The following is an 18,472-nucleotide window of genomic DNA, read 5'->3' as shown; positions in this document are numbered from 1 at the left end:
CTGTTCAGGAAGATGTGACATTGTGGTTGGATGTATAATTACATCCAAATGACACTCAAATTTAAAATTATTTTTGGCTTCTTTTAAAATGATAAGAGATAGAATGAAGATAATAGGGCAGAAAGGTTCAACTTTTTCCCAATTTAGGAGCACGTGGAAGATGCATTTTATCTCTTCAGTAATGAGTCAGGAAAAACTAAGACTAAATCTGATTTCATTTACATTTAATAAATATAAATATTAATGTGAGTTGTCTTCATTGTATATAATCATTTCCCTCTTCTAGTACATTCAGAATTACAATTTGAATTTTTTTTTTTTTTTTACATTTATATCCCGCCTTTCTCCGAAGACTCAGGGCGGCTTACAGTGTATAGGGCAATAGTCTCATTCTATTTGTATATTTACAAAGTCAACTTATTGCCCCCCCAACAATCTGGGTCCTCATTTTACCTACCTTATAAAGGATGGAAGGCTGAGTCAACCTTGGGCCGGGCTTGAACCTGCAGTAATTGCAGGCTAGTGTGTTCTAATAACAGGCTCCTTACAGCCTGAGCTATTCCGGCCAAAATCATTTTTGGACAGATTTGAAGCCCACAACCACAGGTTTAGGAGGTTACATCCCATTTTTTTAGAGGCTGTGTTTTTCACATAAAATCAAATCTGGATTTCCTTCTGCCCACATGCTAAATGGAAAAGTTGCTGTGAAATCTGCCCATTGGGCATGTGTTATGTGTACATTGTTTTGTGGATTCATATTCTTAAAGTTTTAAGTATGTAGTAATAATTGTAGATGGATTGTGAGATGACAATTTTATTTAGATAGATCTGTAGCTACATGGGGATCTAATTTAATTTTCTATTCCTGTAATACTAAAATGAGAACTGATTTTATTGGTTTTAATAATAATTCTACATAATTTAAATTTTAGGCTTTCAAAATTGTCTGTGACAAACATTTTTTTAATTGGAAGTTTAATCTGCAATCTCTGCTAAACCTAATCAAATATGAACTTGATTGCATGAAAGTGCAATTCCCCCTTATATCCAAAGCAGTTTAAATCCAACAGTTTATTTTCCTGCCTGTCCCACATGCTTTTAGATACATTGCCAAAGTTTACACTTCTCAGGATCAGAACTAGGTGGTAGTTAGTTAGCAACATAACCAGCACTCATAGTCTTGAGTAAATAAAGCTTCCAACTAACACCCATCCAGTATTTCAGGTTTTTTTAATGATTAGTGCAATTAGGGAAAAATACATTCATTCATTCATTCATTTATTAGATTTTTATACCGCCCTTCTCCCGAAGGACTCAGGGCGGTGTACAGGCAAATAAAAACAGACTAGACAATAACCTATAAAATGCAGAATTAAAAAACTTATTATACTTGCCTAAAATTTTAAAATATATAAAAATTAAAACCCCGTTTAAAATTAATAATAAAACTATACAATCCGTAAAATTTAAGCCAGCCCCGCGCGAATAAAAAGATGCGTCTTCAGTTCGCGGCGAAAGGTCCGAAGGTCAGGTATTTGGCGTAAACCCGGGGGAAGTTCGTTCCAGAGTGTGGGAGCCCCCACAGAGAAGGACCTTCCCCGGGGGGCCGCCAGCCGACATTGCTTGGCGGACGGCACCCTGAGAAGTCCCTCTCTGTGAGAGCGTACGGGTCGGTGGGAGGCATATGGTAACAGTAGGCGGTCCCGTAAGTACCCAGGCCCTAAGCCATGGAGCGCTTTAAAGGTCATAACCAAAACCTTAAAGTGCACCCGAAAAGCGACAGGTAGCCAGTGCAGTCTGCGCAGGAGGGGTGTTACATGGGAGGTACGAGACCCTCCCTCTATCACCCGCGCAGCTGCATTCTGGACTAGCTGAAGCCTTCGGGCGCACCTCAAGGGGAGCCCCATGTAGAGAGCATTACAATAATCCAAGCGAGAGGTAACGAGTGCATGAGTGACTGTGCACAAGGCATCCCGATCAAGGAAGGGGCGCAACTGCCGAACCAGGCGAACCTGGTGGAAGGCCCCCCTGGAGACGGCCGTCAAATGATCTTCAAACGACAGCCGCTCATCCAGGAGGACACCTAAGTTGCGCACCCTATCCTTTGGGGCCAATAACTCGCCTCCAACAGTCAGCTGCAGCTGCAGCTGACTGAATCGAGATGCCGGCATCCACAGCCACTCCGTCTTGGAGGGATTGAGCTTGAGCCTGTTTCTCCCCATCCAGACCCGTACGGCTTCCAAGCACCGGGACAGCACTTCGACAACTTCATTGGGGTGACCTGGGGTGGAGAAGTACAACTGAGTGTCATCAGCGTACTGATGGTACTTCACCCCAAAGCCACTGATGATCTCACCCAACGGCTTCATGTAGATGTTGAACAGAAGGGGCGAGAGAATCGACCCCTGCGGCACCCCACAAGTGAGGGCCCTCGCGGTCGACCTCTGCCCCCCTGCCAACACCGTCTGCGACCGGTCGGAGAGATAGGAGGAGAACCACCGATAAACGGTGCCTCCCACTCCCAATCCCCCCAGCCGGCGCAGCAAGATACCATGGTCGATGGTATCAAAAGCCGCTGAGAGATCTAATAGGACCAGGGCAGAGGAATAACCCATCCCTGGCCCTCCAGAGATCATCCACCAATGCGACCAAAGCTGTCTCCGTGCTGTAACCGGGTCGGAAGCCGGACTGGAACGGGTCTAGATAGACGGATTCTTCCAGGTATTGGGGTAGCTGACGCGCCACAGCACTCTCTACAACCTTCGCAACAAAGCGAAGGTTGGAGACTGGCCGATAGTTTCCCAAAATAGCCGGGTCCAAAGAGGGCTTCTTAAGGAGGGGTCTCACCACCGCCTCTTTCAAGGCGGCAGGGAAAACCCCTTCCAACAAAGAAGCATTTATAATCCTCTGGAGCCAGCCTCGTGTCACCTCCTGAGTAGCCAGCACCAGCCAGGAAGGACACGGATCCAATAAACATGTAGTGGCGGAGCCTCCCAACAACCTGTCCACGCCCTCGGAGCCACAGGGTCAAACCCATCCCAAACAGGCTCAACAAGACGTGCCTCCTCTCCCTCGCTTGGATCATCCCAATTTGGTCCAGACCATCCCGAGCTGAGCGATTTTGTCGTATAGATAACCACTAAACTCCTCGGCATGTCCCTGTAACGGGTCATCCCGCACCTCCTGATGAAGGAGGGAGCAGGTCACCCGAAACAGGGCGGCCGGGCGGTTATCTGCCGACGCAATGAGGGTGGAGGCGTAGGAACGCCTCGCCTCCCTCATTGCCACTAGGTAGGTCCTGGAATAGGACCTAACTAGTGTCCGGTCAGCTTCGGAACGACTGGACCTCCAAGTGCTCTCTAGGCGTCTTCTCCGGCGGTTCATCTCTCAGCCCCTCGGAGAACCAAGGGACCGGTCGAGATCTGCGCCGGGTCAGAGGCCGCAAAGGCACGACACGGTCCAAGGCCCCAGCCGCGGCCTGTTCCCAGGCCGCAACTAGTTCCTCAGTCGTGCCGCGGGCCAGATCCTCAGGGAATGGCCCAAGCTCCGTCAGGAACCTCTCAGGGTCCATCAGGCGCCTGGGACGGAACCAACGTAGAGGCTCCGTCTCCCTGCGATGGTGGGCGGCGGTTCGGAAGTCTAGGCGAAGGAGAAAATGATCAGACCATGACATTGGTTCTGTTACTAAATCGTCTAATATCAGATCATTTAACCACTGACCAGAGATATAAATCAGATCCAGCGTGCCTCCCCCCATGTGCGTAGGGCCATCATTTACTCGTATCAGGTCCAAGGCCGTCATGGAAGCCTGGAACTCCCGAGCTGCAGTCGATGATAAGCCAACTGATGGCAGTTGAAATCCCCCATAACTATAAGTCTGGGGGTCTCAACTGCCACAGTGGCCAATAACTCCAGCAGCTCGGGCAGGGCTGTGGTCACGCAGCAAGGAGCCAGGTACGCGATCAACAAGCCCAACTGATTCCTATGGCCCCACCTCACATAAAGGGATTCACAGCCGGCAATCTGAGGAACAGTGGCCTCCCTCGGCTCTAGATCTTCCTTAATGACAACCGCCACCCCTCCACCCCTCCCCTGGGCCCTCGGCTGATGGAATGCTCGGAAACCTGGGGGGCATAGTTCAACGAGGGGGACCCCCCCCTCTGGCCCCAACCAGGTCTCCGTAATGCCCATAAGGTCCGCGGCCTCCCCCTGAATAAGATCACAGATCAAGGGGGCTTTATTTACCACGGACAAATATACAGTGTTGTAACCATGGCTCATTGTCAGCGCTGGCTTTTTGTTACTGGTGGTATTGCTGATTAAATTTTCCCACATATCAGCATATTATCATAGGAAAAAAGTGATTATTTATTTATTATATTAATGTAATTAATGCAAATACTTTTTGTTGGTTTGTAAAATCTGTAACTGCGTTTCCCAGAAAGATGCTCCAAGCTTTTTCAAATTTATTTGAAGCTATTTAAAATAAATTGATCTATAGTTAAGATACTGTATAGTTTACATAAAACATTCAGTTTAAAATTCTTCTGAAAGTACTATATTTTAAAATTACCTTAAAGCTTAAAGTACCATAACATGCAATATCAATAAAAGGATGATCACCATCAGAGATTTAATCAAACTTCTATGTAAACAGTTTCATCCTGAGTTAGCACCAAAAGTTTACAATATGCACAATAAATGTAAGTGGAGTATTATAATCTCAGGCATAGGGCATGAAGTAAATCATAAAGCAAAAAAGCACTTAACGTACAGTAAATGAAATTATAACAACTTCAAAACTCTATGCAGAGTTACAACACTAACTAAAGATTATATAAGGCCAATCCTAAAACTACAGCATGGCTGGAGGTATACAGGTAGTCCTTATAACTGATTATTTAATGATCGGTCAAAATTGCAAGTGCCTTGGAAAGGATGCTTTATGGCCCATAAAGACTTCTGACTGTCATAAAACATTGTGGCATCCTCCCAGAGGCATGTGATTACATTTCAGGCATTTGCTACAAACTTGAATTTACCGAGCTCAATAAGTGACTCAGCAGTAGCTAGCTAATAAATGCTATCTCTTAAGGCTATCTAGCCTTTGTAAAATATCACTTTGTTGGACCTTGGGCAGGGCACCAAAGGTACTAATAAGTACAGCTTGTTCCTATTAGACTTGGCCTCATTCTGCATATTTATCTTATTGCCATGGCCTGACTTAGTCAAGGGCAAATGGGGAGAGAAGATAATGTTATGAACAACAGGTTTTATTATTTGGAAGACTGTATAGATCAAAAGTAGCTGAGCTGAACAAAGGGGTTACCCCTCCATCATGAAAAGAATAGCAAGACATTATTTCATTTTAAGTAATATGTGAGTATAATAGTCTGCTTAAAAGTAAGATTTGAGTAATGCCAGCCAAGCTTGGAAACCATACAAATACAAATACAAATCTGTTTGCTGATGGTGGCAGGGAAGAAACTATCCCAGAGAAATTACTTCTCTTTTGGAGACCTAACAACTAGAATTAAGGCCATTCAAAGTTATATGAAGAACAACCTGTTTTAATTACAAGAAGTAAGTGAACTTTGATGAAGTAACTTCTTTACTGCTTGAACACTTTGCCAGCAATTACATTTGTGAGTTATTGCTACTCAGTCCCAGGGATGTTGGTTCACTCAGTCCTGGGAATGTCTGTTTGGCCTTGGACTTCAATAAAGGCAGAAAATCTTTTCGTATGTTTTTGGGCAAAAACCTCAAAGTCATTTTTAACAGCTCCAGATTATTTTTAATTGCTCAAACTTCACAATGTTTGTGCTTTTAAGTTTGTGTTTTTGCCATGAATTTAATTGTGCTCTCATATCAGCAGCTTCTCCTAGTCCTTACCATGTGCAACTTGTTCTTATTTTCTTTAGAGGAAACTAGAGAGTGAAATGGCTGAAGAATGATGGCCAGCGTAGAATCTGACCAGTCTATTAAACCATGTCTAAAAGAAACAGAACACTCCAATAATTGCTCTTTTTCTATTTCTGTATGTTAGTCCTCTTCAAGAGCCTCAAATTTATTAGAATTGAGAAACATGGTTAATTTACTTACTGTTTCTTTTTGTAGAAAAAGTTCATTCATTTTTGGTTGTTTGGCTGTCTTGGATAAGTGCTACAAGCCAAGACTCACTCTATCACACTTTTTCCTTTTCCCTATTTTCCAAGTCAGAAATATTTTCTCTTTTCTTCTCAATGCCTGACTCTTCCTTTTTCTCTCTTTCGGGAAGTTACAAATGTAAAAATGATAACCTTTGCTTATTTTAATAAGTCATAAACTACACTAAACTAAAGAGGCAGCTTATAAAAACAGAATCTCACAGAAAAAGATGTTTAGTTTGCCATCTTTTCCTGGTTTTGTTTCCAGTAATACATTCAAGAGTACAGCTGATTTTTGAGAGACGACTTCCGGTATCCAGCGGCAACGGACGTCTGGAAGGCTTCTCCTGCCTCCAGCGCCCGAATCCGGCCGCCGCCGAGGCCCTCAGGGGCCAGGTGTTCCGAAAAGGACACCTGCCGCACGGACGGCTCGCCAGGGGTCTCCCAGCCGACATACAGGACTGTGGGGACCGATGCTGGCGCGTCCTAGGCTCGGCGGGGTTCGGAGGCCACAGGCCGCGGCCATTATTTTGGTCGTCGCCTGGGCCGCTGTGCCCGGTGACACCGGGGCATTGGATTTATAACTGCAGCAGCCTGGTGGTGAACAGGGCACGGAGAAGAATTGAGGAGGAGAAGGGAAGGGAATATCGGTAAACGTGAGTGGAGTGCTCCGGAGTGCGGGGGGGTTTTCTCTCCCCTGCGGTTGGAAGGAGCACGAGTTATTCTGGAGAGAGGAGAACTTAAAATAAGAAGATTACCGGTTTTGTGGAGCTCTGGAGAGAAGAGGTGATGGAGAAATTTAGGAGGGAAGGTTTGAGGCCCCCCCTCCTTCTGGGGAACAGTGGTGGCGTCCAGCTTCCGCCTTCACTATGAGAATTTTGATGACATCACTTCCCTTCGGCTTCCTGGTTGACTAACTGTACTCTGGACTCGTTGCTCCTGTGAGTGCCCCCTGGTGGATCCGGAGGAAATTACAAGGATACCGTGCCTGCCTGAGGATTTTGTATTTTTTTCTCCTTAATGGCAAAAGGTCAGAGACCAACTGCTGGAGAGATGGAGAGAATTTTGGAAAAGTTATCTAATATGGACAAGAAATTGGATGAAATAAGAGCAGAAATTGTGACTATCCAAAAGGATTTAAAGGATACTCAACAAGTTTCAGCAGAAAACAAGCAGAAAGTGGAAGGTTTGAGGGTGAGATGCGGCAGTGCAGAAAAGAGAGGAGACGACAGGCAATGCTGTGCTTGGACCACAGATGGATAAAATGTCTTATTTCCTTAGGTTTCAAAATTTGGAAGAAGTGGACCAAGAAGACTTGAGAGATGTTGTGACTAAATTGTTGGGAGAATTTCTTGGGAGAGGTGTTGATTTCATGAATTGGGATGTGGATCGAGTTTATAGAGTTAATTCGCAATATGCACGCACGCATGCAGTTCCCAGAGAGGTTCATGTCAAATTTGTGAGAAGAGAGACGAGATGAAATTCTTAGAAAACATAGGAGTGGGGCACTGATTTACAGGGGCAGGGAGATAGCCATTCTGAGGCAGATTCCCAGACAGGTACGTGAAAAAGAAAGAAATATTATTTTTGTCAAGCAAATTGTACCAGAAGGAGTGGGCTTCAGATGGCTGATGCCAGAGGGATTGATGATTTTCCGGGAGGGCATTACGAAAAAAATCAGTACAATTGCGGAGGCTACGGCCTATGTGGAGGAACACAAAGCCTTCCTGGAATCAGATGACCCAGGAATTGAAGAAGGGGAGGTTATAGATCATGGGGCTGAAGCGGCTGCCGCTGTTGCGGCCCTGGAGTTGGGTCAGGCTGAACCCAGAGTTCTGAGATCCAAAACTAGGAAGTGATAAAGATATTTGGGATTGTGTTGGTTTTCCTTATTCTCTTTTGTACGATATTCTGTTTATTCTTGACTCTTCTTTATTACGTATTTAAAATTTGCAAACTTAGCTACTTCGTGTCACCTGCTTGCCTTATGGCTGTTGTATGTGTTAAAAAATTTGAGTAAAATTCTTATTTTAGATAAGAAAAATGAAAATTTACCATACCTGATATGTATTTGTATAAACCTTTTTTGACTAATAAAAACTTTTTGAATAAAAAAAAAAAAAGAGTACAGCTGATTTTTAAAAATAGGTGTAAAGACAGCTATCCTTACGCTTCAGTGTGGTATTTTAAGTCACAATGTTTTGGCATGGTTAAAAAAATTGGCAAAAAACCCTGGCAAAATTAGCAAGTGACTAACTTTCTTCCAAGCAATAGAATAGCAAGATTCACAGAAATTTCTATATAAAAAAGGTAAAATCAAGCCTCTGTCCATTTAAGTTTAAATCCTTCTAATTATGTAGTTACATCCATGCAGTATCTTTGGCAATAATACTGAAGCAGTTTGCCACTGGTTTTTGCCATTTTTTGGTACTTCCAGATTCCATGGTAGTCTCTTGTTCAAGTACTTACTAGGATCAACTTTGCTTAACTTTTAAGCCATAAAAATATATTTATGTCAACAATATACAGATAATCCTTGCTTTAACTGCCATTTGTTCAGTGACTATTTGAAATTATAATGATGCTGAGTAAATGGCAGTTATGGCTGGTCCTTGGAGTTAAGTCTGTTGCAACATCCCCATGATCAAAATTCAGATGCTTGGCAGCCTGCCTGCATTTATGATCAAAGCATGGCCTTCAACTCCTGACAGCTACCTATTTTCTCTCCCCCATCCCTGCCTTTCTGGCTGCCCTGAGCTCTGGTATTGCTGCCTACCTTTGCTACCCTGCACCACCTCCAGCTGACCTTTACTAACCTTTTTCTTCTGTTGCTGACAAGGCAGGTTCAGTCAAGGCAGCTGCTGGCCCCTAAAATTTTGAGTCTTTGGGTGTTGGAATCCAGGATGACTAAAAGGGCAGATAGGTGGATGGGAGGAATTGAAACTGAGCCAGGTGTGGCAAGGCAGGAGAAGCCTGAGGTCCCCACTTGACAATGGTGTAATCCTTGCCTAACAACTGCAACCAGAACTACTGGAGCTGCCATTGCTAAGCAGTGCAATCATATGAAGTTTGGTTTAAATGAGTATAAATAAAAAAAAAAAAAAACTTTCCAGTCGCAAGAATTACCCTGCGTTCCTTATTTACTTGTAAGAATTGTATACAAATTTCTTCAATTTGTCCAGTAAATGGAATTGGAAGAGATGTTACGAACTCTTTGTTTATGTCTTGATAGAAAATACAGAATAACAGAATATGAGTTTGTGTTTTAACATTACCATCATTACAAAAGTAAAACTGATGGCATAATATTTATGTAATTTAAATTCTCATCAGATTTTATTGTTTGTGAATTTACCACTCCCCAGAAATACAATTATATTAACCATTTAAAATCTCATCTTTATTTGTAGTGAACCCTGGAGGCTGGGCACCAGCTTCTGTACTACGGGCAGTAGCAAAACGAGAGTATCCCAAATTCTTGAAACGATTCACATCATACGTACAAGAAAAAACAACCGGGAAGTCTATTTTGTTCTAGTATTATCAGGTATGTATAATCCCTTGGGTTTTTGCAATATATAATTATTTCATCATTAATTATATAGTCACTTCAGATATGCTGAAATATTTGAAATGTTTCTTAAAATTAGTTTTAAATGTGGGTGTATGGGAGGTAAGACAAATTTACAAATGGAAGAAATAAGAGGTTAAAGTTATGATTATAATTTTGGGGTTACATTCTTGATAACAAAACATTCTGAAAACTTCCTCAGCACCTTCTAGGCTCCTAATCTCATTGAATCCTCCCTCCCTCCCTTTCTCTCTGTCTGTAATTAGGGGTCTTGCATGCTGCAAAGCAAATAACCAACTGTTATACACTTAGTCCATGCTTACCAACCACTTGTTCAGTGACCATTTGAAATTGCGACAACACTGAAAAATAAGACTTATGACTGGTTCTTGAAGTTGTAGCCGTTGCAGTGTCTCTGCAGTCATGATTGTGATCAGGCACTTGACAAGTGGCTTGCATTTACTTTGTTTAAAAAAACAACATAATTTTTATTAAGAATTTTGATGGCTATTAAAACGAATACAATAAACTGAACGAAAGAGAATAGAATACAAAAACAAAATCTCAGTCAGTGTCAGCAAAAAGTCCTCAAAGGATTGCCAGAACTTTGCAGAAAATTAAAAAAAAACCTTGTTTTAACCTTGATCAAATAAACCAACTTTATATTCCTTCTTTTTACTTCTGTCTTAATCTTCAATCAAACATTATCATAAAATTTGATCTCAGACTTCCTTATCTCATTGCATAGATTTCATGAAGGTTTTAGCAAGTCTCTTTTGTATATCCAATAAGAAAACAATTTCCAAATCATTCTCTTGTTTTATCATTGATATTTCTCTTTTAATTTTTAAAAACTTTGGGCAGTTTCTTTTGGGTATCCAGTAAAGGCCTTTTCCAAATCATTCTTTAGTCCAATCATCTGTAGTTCCACCATTTCTCTGTCTTGTCACATAGAATTCAACATCTGTCATTCATTATCATCATCCTCATTCCTTCATTAACATCTTTTTGACATAGTCTGTTCACACAAGCAGAGATTATTACTGACAATGTTGATATTATAATTATTAATGTCTGCCTCCATTCTTCAATGATCTTTAATATTCCCAATATTATAACATTTGATGTCATTTTGTAAATTCCAATATTAACTGACATCAAGAAAAGCTTGTATTTTTTCCCTGCTTAGAATCATTAGCCACCCCCAGTAGCATCCAGTTTTTAAAATTGTAAAATGACTTATCTTTGTTATGACTTACAATAGACAGGATACGCAAAATAAGTGTTTCCCACAAGAAGCAATTTATTTTTATAGTTAATCCCAAAATTTTATAGTAAAAGCCAATATTCCAAATTTATCTGCACTCTTAATTTGTTCATAAGCAGTTGATAGCTTTTGTGCTGTTTATCTCAAATTCTTTATGTTCTTAAGCCTTTAATTAATTTTTCTTTTGCTTGGAGTAGAAGACAAAACTCACCCAATGACTTTTTAGACTTATTGTTCTGAAGATCTCTAAAAGCTTTAGTTAATAGGCAGTTTCCTAAAGTGATTAGTAAGTCAGTTTTGTTCCACTGCAGTTGCAAGAAAAATGACTGATCCCAGTCCTCCAATCCACAGTTTCCTTGCAAGGGGGAGTTATCAGAAGCATAAGTGGGTGATCTTCTCCTTATCTGGAGAGGATCTAAGGAACCAGTATGCTCACTGGATCTGGAACTTTGCCGTGGTCTTCAGTTCTGCTTTCACAAAGCTGTCTTCAGTTTGCCAGCAGGAAGTTGGAAGTCACACTCATGTGATGTCATGCTTAATGACCCATGGTAACCTGCTTAACAACTGAGCCAGAACTGACATAAATCAGTTCAGTCAACAACTGCACCACTTAGTAATGGAATAGCCAGCCCCTATTAAAGTTGGTAAGTGAGGATTATCTGTAAATTTATAAACTTCCTTCCCGACTGAACTACATTATACAAAGTTCAGAGAAGGAATAATTCAGATCAGCTAAATAGGCTACCAACAGATCAGTGTAGCTGGATACAGTCTTTCACCTTGTCAGGTGCCTGATCCAGGTCATACATAGTGAGCAGGTATGATAGAGGTTCATTCCCAGCAACCATTTAAGCTTCCAGTCACCAACCATTGCTTTCAGATCTTAAACAAACTGCAAAGACTGCAAGGCAATCCCACTTCTGAAACATTGCACAGAAGAAGCTTCAATGGGATGCAGGCTGAAAACGTCTGCAGAACCCCTGATCAATACCTGAGGAGTACTTGGTACTCCCCAAACCCAGAGAACCAACTAACAAAAAAATCACCAAAATCATTTTAATTTTGCTGATTTTGTGACATCATAAATAGAATTCCTGCAAATAAATTAGTTGTGATGGTCAGATAAGACAATCACCTTAAATTGTGCTTAGCCATGAATGCATCCAATTCAACAGCTGGCTTTGTTCAACTAGAGAAACACACTTAAACTAATCTATGGGTTATTGTACCTTTGCTTTTCTTCTTACCAAGGGTAGAGGCAGCAGAAATTGGCCTCATTCCAGCTTTTAGTGGTACTGGGCACACGTAAGAGGCTTCATCTATTTTCCTCTTTCTCCCTCCATCTAGTGATTGGAACAAGGCTGTGTGAACATTCCATTTGGAGAAATGAACCAAAATGAAGGCTCCAAGCTGGAACGTAGGATCTACAGTCTTATGGGCCAAGTCCTGCATTCTGTACACAACTGAAGAATACTGCAATGCCATGAACTTGAACTTTCACTGTCTTCTGCTAGTTCACTTTGCTGAGTTGATGTGTAATTATAAAAATACATGTGTTTATACATGTATATGGCTCTGTTTGCTTGCTCTAGAGGAGAATACTACAATTTTGGGTCACCAACTTGGTTCATTGCTTTAACTTTTGAATAATTTGAGGAGATTTCATTTACTGTGGGACTTCATAAGACACTTGCACAGTTCTTGTTTTTGTGTACGTCTAAAAAGCACAAGAGACGAATACACATCTAGCATACCATATGTGCTTTATGTACACAAAAACATTATGTTATTACTTTTTTTCCCCATCAGGTTTTCAGTAAATTCTGTGTCCTTTCAGAGGGAATTTGTGTATGCTTGTATAATCATAGTTCATTGCTGCTAAGTTTCTATGAGAAATCATATTATGTAAAACTTCTCTTAAAATATGAGGGCTGTCAGGATCTTTATGACTTGCCTTTTCTATAGTCTTGCTCCTATGAAGGCCTTCTGCGGTCTGATGGAGTAGGCATGAAAAGCTTTATTTTTTTCAGATATCTTTATATTTCTATTTTTAATTTTAGTTGTGTAATATGTGCTATAGAAATTTAATTCCAGAACATGATCCCAAAAAGATATTATCTTTTGGTAATATCTAGAGTTATTACTAGATACTATATAAGAAGACCTGACTGCCAGAGAACAGCTACTGCTGTATCTTGCCCAGATTGTGTGAATATGGGCTGCTTTCTAGCAATTGGAACTTTAACACTGTGTAATATTTATTGAGTTAAATTGGATTGCTGAAGATAACATTCCCAGTCTTGGAAAAAAAATGCTGTTGTTTAGTCCTACACTTTGTTTCCCGTTTGAGTAAAGCTATGCTATGAGATTCATCTATAAAAACTTGCCATACACATAACATTTGCCCTATGACCTGCCTTGTCAGATATGAAAACAAATGAAATCTAAAGAGAGTTCCCCTTAGTTGCTATGAGAAGTTAACTGTCAAGGATCTGACTGGCTTTAATATCAAGAAATACAATATATAAAGGGTGAACCGTATGAAAAAACTGGTGGTCCTTTTGAGGAAATGCCTCGGGTTGCACTTTTAAAGTGAGATTAGCCAGATGACCTTTTTAGCTGTCAGCTTGTGTATATATATAAAGAGAGAAACAAGATTTGGATATATTTTTGAAAACAAAGCAGAAAATCTTTATTTCATATAGAGTAGCTGATGCCTGAAAACAAATATAATACTTTTTAATGAAGATTCAGCTAATGAAAATCTTCAAGATTGGAAGCAAATTAGTTTGGGTATAAGCTGATGTGTCTTTGGTACACTAAAACAGGCACACTCTAAGGTTGTTTTATGTACATGTATACAGAATTCATGCTTTTTAGGTATCCTTTATTTGCCTTTCTCTAAATAATGTGCATGGAAAATGCCTTACTACAGAATAATTCTGATCATGATTTAAAATGTAGAAAAGTGCCTATAGGGTAATGCTGGCAAGGCAAAAAGTAAAGATGATGAATTTGATCTGTTTACTATCTCACCAGTAAGCATTTTGTATACCATTTCTTATACCTCAGCTAAGTTTAATATTTTTGCAATCAACTGGAAAAAATTACTTGTTTACCATAGCCACTGATGGGAACTTCAATATCAAAGTAATATTTAGACCCTGAAAACAAAAACCAAACAATTTGCCATTCCTGATTATGATCATGGAACACATGCAGACAACTATTATTTAATTGGATAGCTTTATTTTAGAAAGAGATGAAAAGTTTACAAAGCAGTTTATAAATCTTAATGTCATTAGTTGCATTTGCACTAAATGTGATGTATTTTGCAAATCTGTAAATAAAAATTACACTAAAAGATACTATTTGTAAACTAAGCTTTACTTTTAGACAAGTGGTGTCACTTCATTACAGCTAGCCCAGCCCAATCTGTCTTGAAATTTCTTAGGATGTATAATAAAATAACTGTGGTCAGTGCTTGCCTAGTAGTTCTTAATGCTTTTTTCCTGGAACAAATTTTTCTTTTATTTTCCAATTGATTATTGGCTCTTTTCATCTAGTGCATCCATCCACCTAAGACTTCACAAGTGGCATCTTTTGCTATAATAAGCAAATAATATGAGCAAATAACAGTCCTTACAGTTTTTTTATGAACTAAACTCTATAGTTAAATTCCGTGGATGTAGGTGGCTTTACTGTATCTCTTTAGCTTATTGTTCCAAAGACAGAATGGCCACCAGAACCAACATTAACGTTAGAATCCTATCAAATGGTGGACTTTCCTTTTTAGCTGGGAAGGGACAACATATTGATACCTATCTGGTTTTTTAAAATCTTTTTTATTATTATTATATTTTGCAATCGGACTAAATGTTATAAAATCCTTGAAGGGGTTAGAGATGAAATGCTCGGTTATCTTGAAAGAAATTTCTCTTACTTTATTTGAGTTGAGCTGACTTGTAAGAAGTTATACTGGTTCTCATTAATCAAATGGTTAAGTCAATTTTTCACAAATCTTTATGTCAACTGTTCATTATATAAATGAAGCTGTATTTGAGTTACCATGTTCAATGACATGCTCAAATTATGAATCAGTTTCTAGAATGTCCCGAGTGTGTAAAATGTGACTGTTCTTCTATGATAGCTTTATGATCCTGTTAACATTAAAAATAAATGATTAAATGGAGTTGCCTCTTCCATATTACAATCACAGATTTGAAAACCAGTATTTAAAAGTGCAAAGTATTAAAATATATTACAAACACATTTCTATTTTGTATTTATTTTTTAATACTCAAGACTAGCTTTACATTATTTTGTTCCAAGAAACTACTAATATAATGCAGTTGCAAAAATGCTATTGCTTTTATGTGTGTCTGTCAGAAGTGGCCAAAATTTTTGGTGGCTGGGTTCTCCCTAATGAGGGAAAGGCATTAGTAATGATTGGGACCATGAGTGAGGTTGGGTGGGTTTAATATTTGTTTTTTGAGTGTTTTACTTTTCCCCAATACTTTATCATAGGAGACTTTGTAAGTCATAAAAAAATATTAAGGGCCACATGTGTCATCCTTCTTTACAGAAACAAATGTGATTCAGAGTTTAGATAGATAGATAGATAGATAGATAGATAGATAGATAGATAGATAGATAGATAGATAGATAGATAGATACCACTCACTCATCATGAAATCTCCAGAACTGTAAAGCCTACAAACTTGAAATTTGGCACGTATGTTCCTCTTGGCTTCTAGGTGCTTATTAAGAAAGCATTTTTCAAAATGACCATCAGATCATTAGTATTTCATATACAGTATTATATTCACACACTCTGATGCTAAGGATTAGACGTTCCATTCCCCCTCCCCATCTGAAAAGAGCTCTATTCCAAATGCCAGTTGCCTCATATTATGTTACTTCAGTTCAAACTGGCAGACATCCTACTCCTTCACTCAGGAGCGGTCTAGGGCTCCTTATAGTACTAAACACAGTTACCTCACCAAAATGTCTATGTCGTCCACCTATGGAACTGCTGCCGAACTCAAGGCAGGATAAATATTCCCTAATGAGTTTCAATTACCAACCACCACTGAGCCAACAGATTGTGAACCAAATTTCTCCTGCATAGTGTCCCAGACCCAAATAACTTCTTACACTGACCATCTCAGTTCAGATGAATCTGTTCCTTCTACTGTAACACCAATTCAAGGGAAAAGGGGAAAAGTGCAGGAAAAGATTTACAGATGCGATTAGGAAAACACAAGTAAAGGAAACGGAAAAAAAGTATTTCCAAAGTCAATAGAGAGGCTAAAACCGTATGCATCTAATAATCCCTATGTTAATCAGGCAGCTCCAGCTAAATATATCACAAATCAGATCAAGGCCTTGGACTAATAAGTATTTATCTGCTTTTAAATATGAACCTCAGACTAATTACTCCAGGGAAAAGGTTGTTGAACTCGTCCTCGGTTACCCTGTGCCTGGTGCCGTGCCCTGAAGTGGCAGGATGAGACTACCGATATGTGCCACAGTAGTGATAAAATCCAGCTCCCTCTCCTGAACCCTTACACGGCCTTCTCACCCACCAGCATCCAATGGCAGAGCACTTTCTTTCTGGTGCCCGGAAGTACAACGGATGCTTCCAAATGACGTCTTTTAGAGCCAGAGAGGTGAAGGAGGGAAATTTTATGCCAACATTCAAAGTGCAGGGGGCAGGTCTACCACAGGATAGGGAGTATCATGGCGGGGCCTCAGCAGCAGCCTCCATTTCTTCAGATATTTGTTGGTGATGATGACAATGAGAGGAACATCCATTGTAGAATCTACCCGGGTATGAATCTGGAACTGGTTAGCCTTTAATATTAATTATGGTATCATTTTGATCCAACTCTAAGTGTGAGATGCCTTTTTATGTAGTTTCCCTTCCAATTTATGATGATAGCAGAAAAGAAATCAAGGCCAAAACTACTCCATTGTTGAGTGCCACAGAACTCAACAGGACTTGCTTCTTATTCATATTTAATACCAGGATTAAGCGATTTCATGAGATCATTCATTGACATAAGATAGTATTCACATATGTTGGAGACCTTGAGTGCCAATTATAGTCTTTCCTGGAATGGGATTTCTGCAACATTTCATTCTGTTTCTACCTCAAAATGGTAGGGAAACGTGCCACAGATTTTCAGTAAGCCCAATCGTGAATATTCATTAATTTTCAAGCTTTAAGTGCCAATTTATCAAGCCCAATCACATAGTTTCATAGCGAAGCACGGGTATCCAGCTAGTATATAATAGAATAACCAAATTTTATATGATTTGTCTAGTATTTAGGTTTGGCTATTTCTGAGTTCATATGTTATCTAATTAGCACCAACAATGGTCTTTTTTTCATACAAATGCACAAAGACTGAATGAATCACAATATATCCATGGTGGGAAAGATGTGTGAGAGACTGAATCCAGGGTTATTCCAGCACCTCATACAGTTTAGATAATAAAATGGAAATATTATAAAAGCAAAAGCAAGAGCCATTATTTCATGAACATTCTTTTGGATTTTTCAAATTTGTATCTCCCACCCACCCACAATGATACAATATGGGACTGGATTACTAGGAAGCGTGCCTACCGTTCCTGTCCTAATGTTCCCTTTGATTGTATCCAATTCATATAGTTATTTCATGCTTATGCTTATATATATGCTTATATATCGTATAGTTATTTCTTGCTTATGCTTATATATACTGTTGTGACAAATAAATATAATAAAAAATGTTAATTATCGTTATGGAAATAGCCTGGAATGTTGTGAACTGTAAAGCAAAACTTGAGGCTGTGTAATGTTTTTCTATCTTAACTTCACTGAAAAAAGTTGGAAGCCACGACTTCTTTCTCTTCTCCTTTAAACACTGTTTGCCTCTGCATTACAAATACTGGACTTATAATGACGCAGTAATACATACTTGATCTGCTTCAGTGAACTACTTATGCTCCACCCATGGATGGAAATAGTCTCCATGTTTCAATTTCCTATCTTCACTTTTCTGTTTTGCTATTCCCTCTGAAAGGAAGGGAGAAATATTCCCTAATGAGTTTCAATTACCAACCACCACTGAGCCAACAGATTGTGAACCAAATTTCTCCTGCATAGTGTCCCAGACCCAAATAACTTCTTACACTGACCATCTCAGTTCAGATGAATCTGTTCCTTCTACTGTAACACCAATTAAAGGGAAAAGGGGAAAAGTGCAGGAAAAGATTTACAGATGCGATTAGGAAAACACAAGTAAAGGAAACGGAAAAAAAGTATTTCCAAAGTCAATAGAGAGGCTAAAAAAGTATGCATCTAATAATCCCTATGTTAATCAGGCAGCTCCAGCTAAATATATCACAAATCAGATCAAGGCCTTGGACTAATAAGTATTTATCTGCTTTTAAATATGAACCTCAGACTAATTACTCCAGGGAAAAGGTTGTTGAACT

The 18,472-nt window shown here is 39.7% G+C and overlaps 1 protein-coding gene across 2 annotated transcripts in view; it reads left to right on the top strand.

Annotated features, from left to right (window-relative positions):
- The window catches only part of CERT1 (ceramide transporter 1), a 79,101-nt gene extending 63,845 nt beyond the window's left edge, over window positions 1–15,256 (top strand). For both annotated transcript variants that reach the window (XM_058169240.1, XM_058169239.1), the window contains 2 exons: window positions 9,557–9,693; window positions 12,332–15,256. In XM_058169240.1, coding sequence (XP_058025223.1) covers window positions 9,557–9,684 — 128 coding nt within the window. In that variant the 3' untranslated portion in view covers window positions 9,685–9,693; window positions 12,332–15,256. The remainder of the gene's footprint in view (window positions 1–9,556; window positions 9,694–12,331) is intronic.
- Window positions 15,257–18,472: the final 3,216 nt, after the last annotated feature.

The sequence above is a fragment of the Ahaetulla prasina genome, chromosome 2 (genome assembly GCF_028640845.1).
Source record: "Ahaetulla prasina isolate Xishuangbanna chromosome 2, ASM2864084v1, whole genome shotgun sequence".
NCBI classification, from domain to species: domain Eukaryota; kingdom Metazoa; phylum Chordata; class Lepidosauria; order Squamata; family Colubridae; genus Ahaetulla; species Ahaetulla prasina.
Note: the sequence above shows the minus strand (reverse complement) of the source record. Positions and strands in the feature narration are given on the sequence as shown.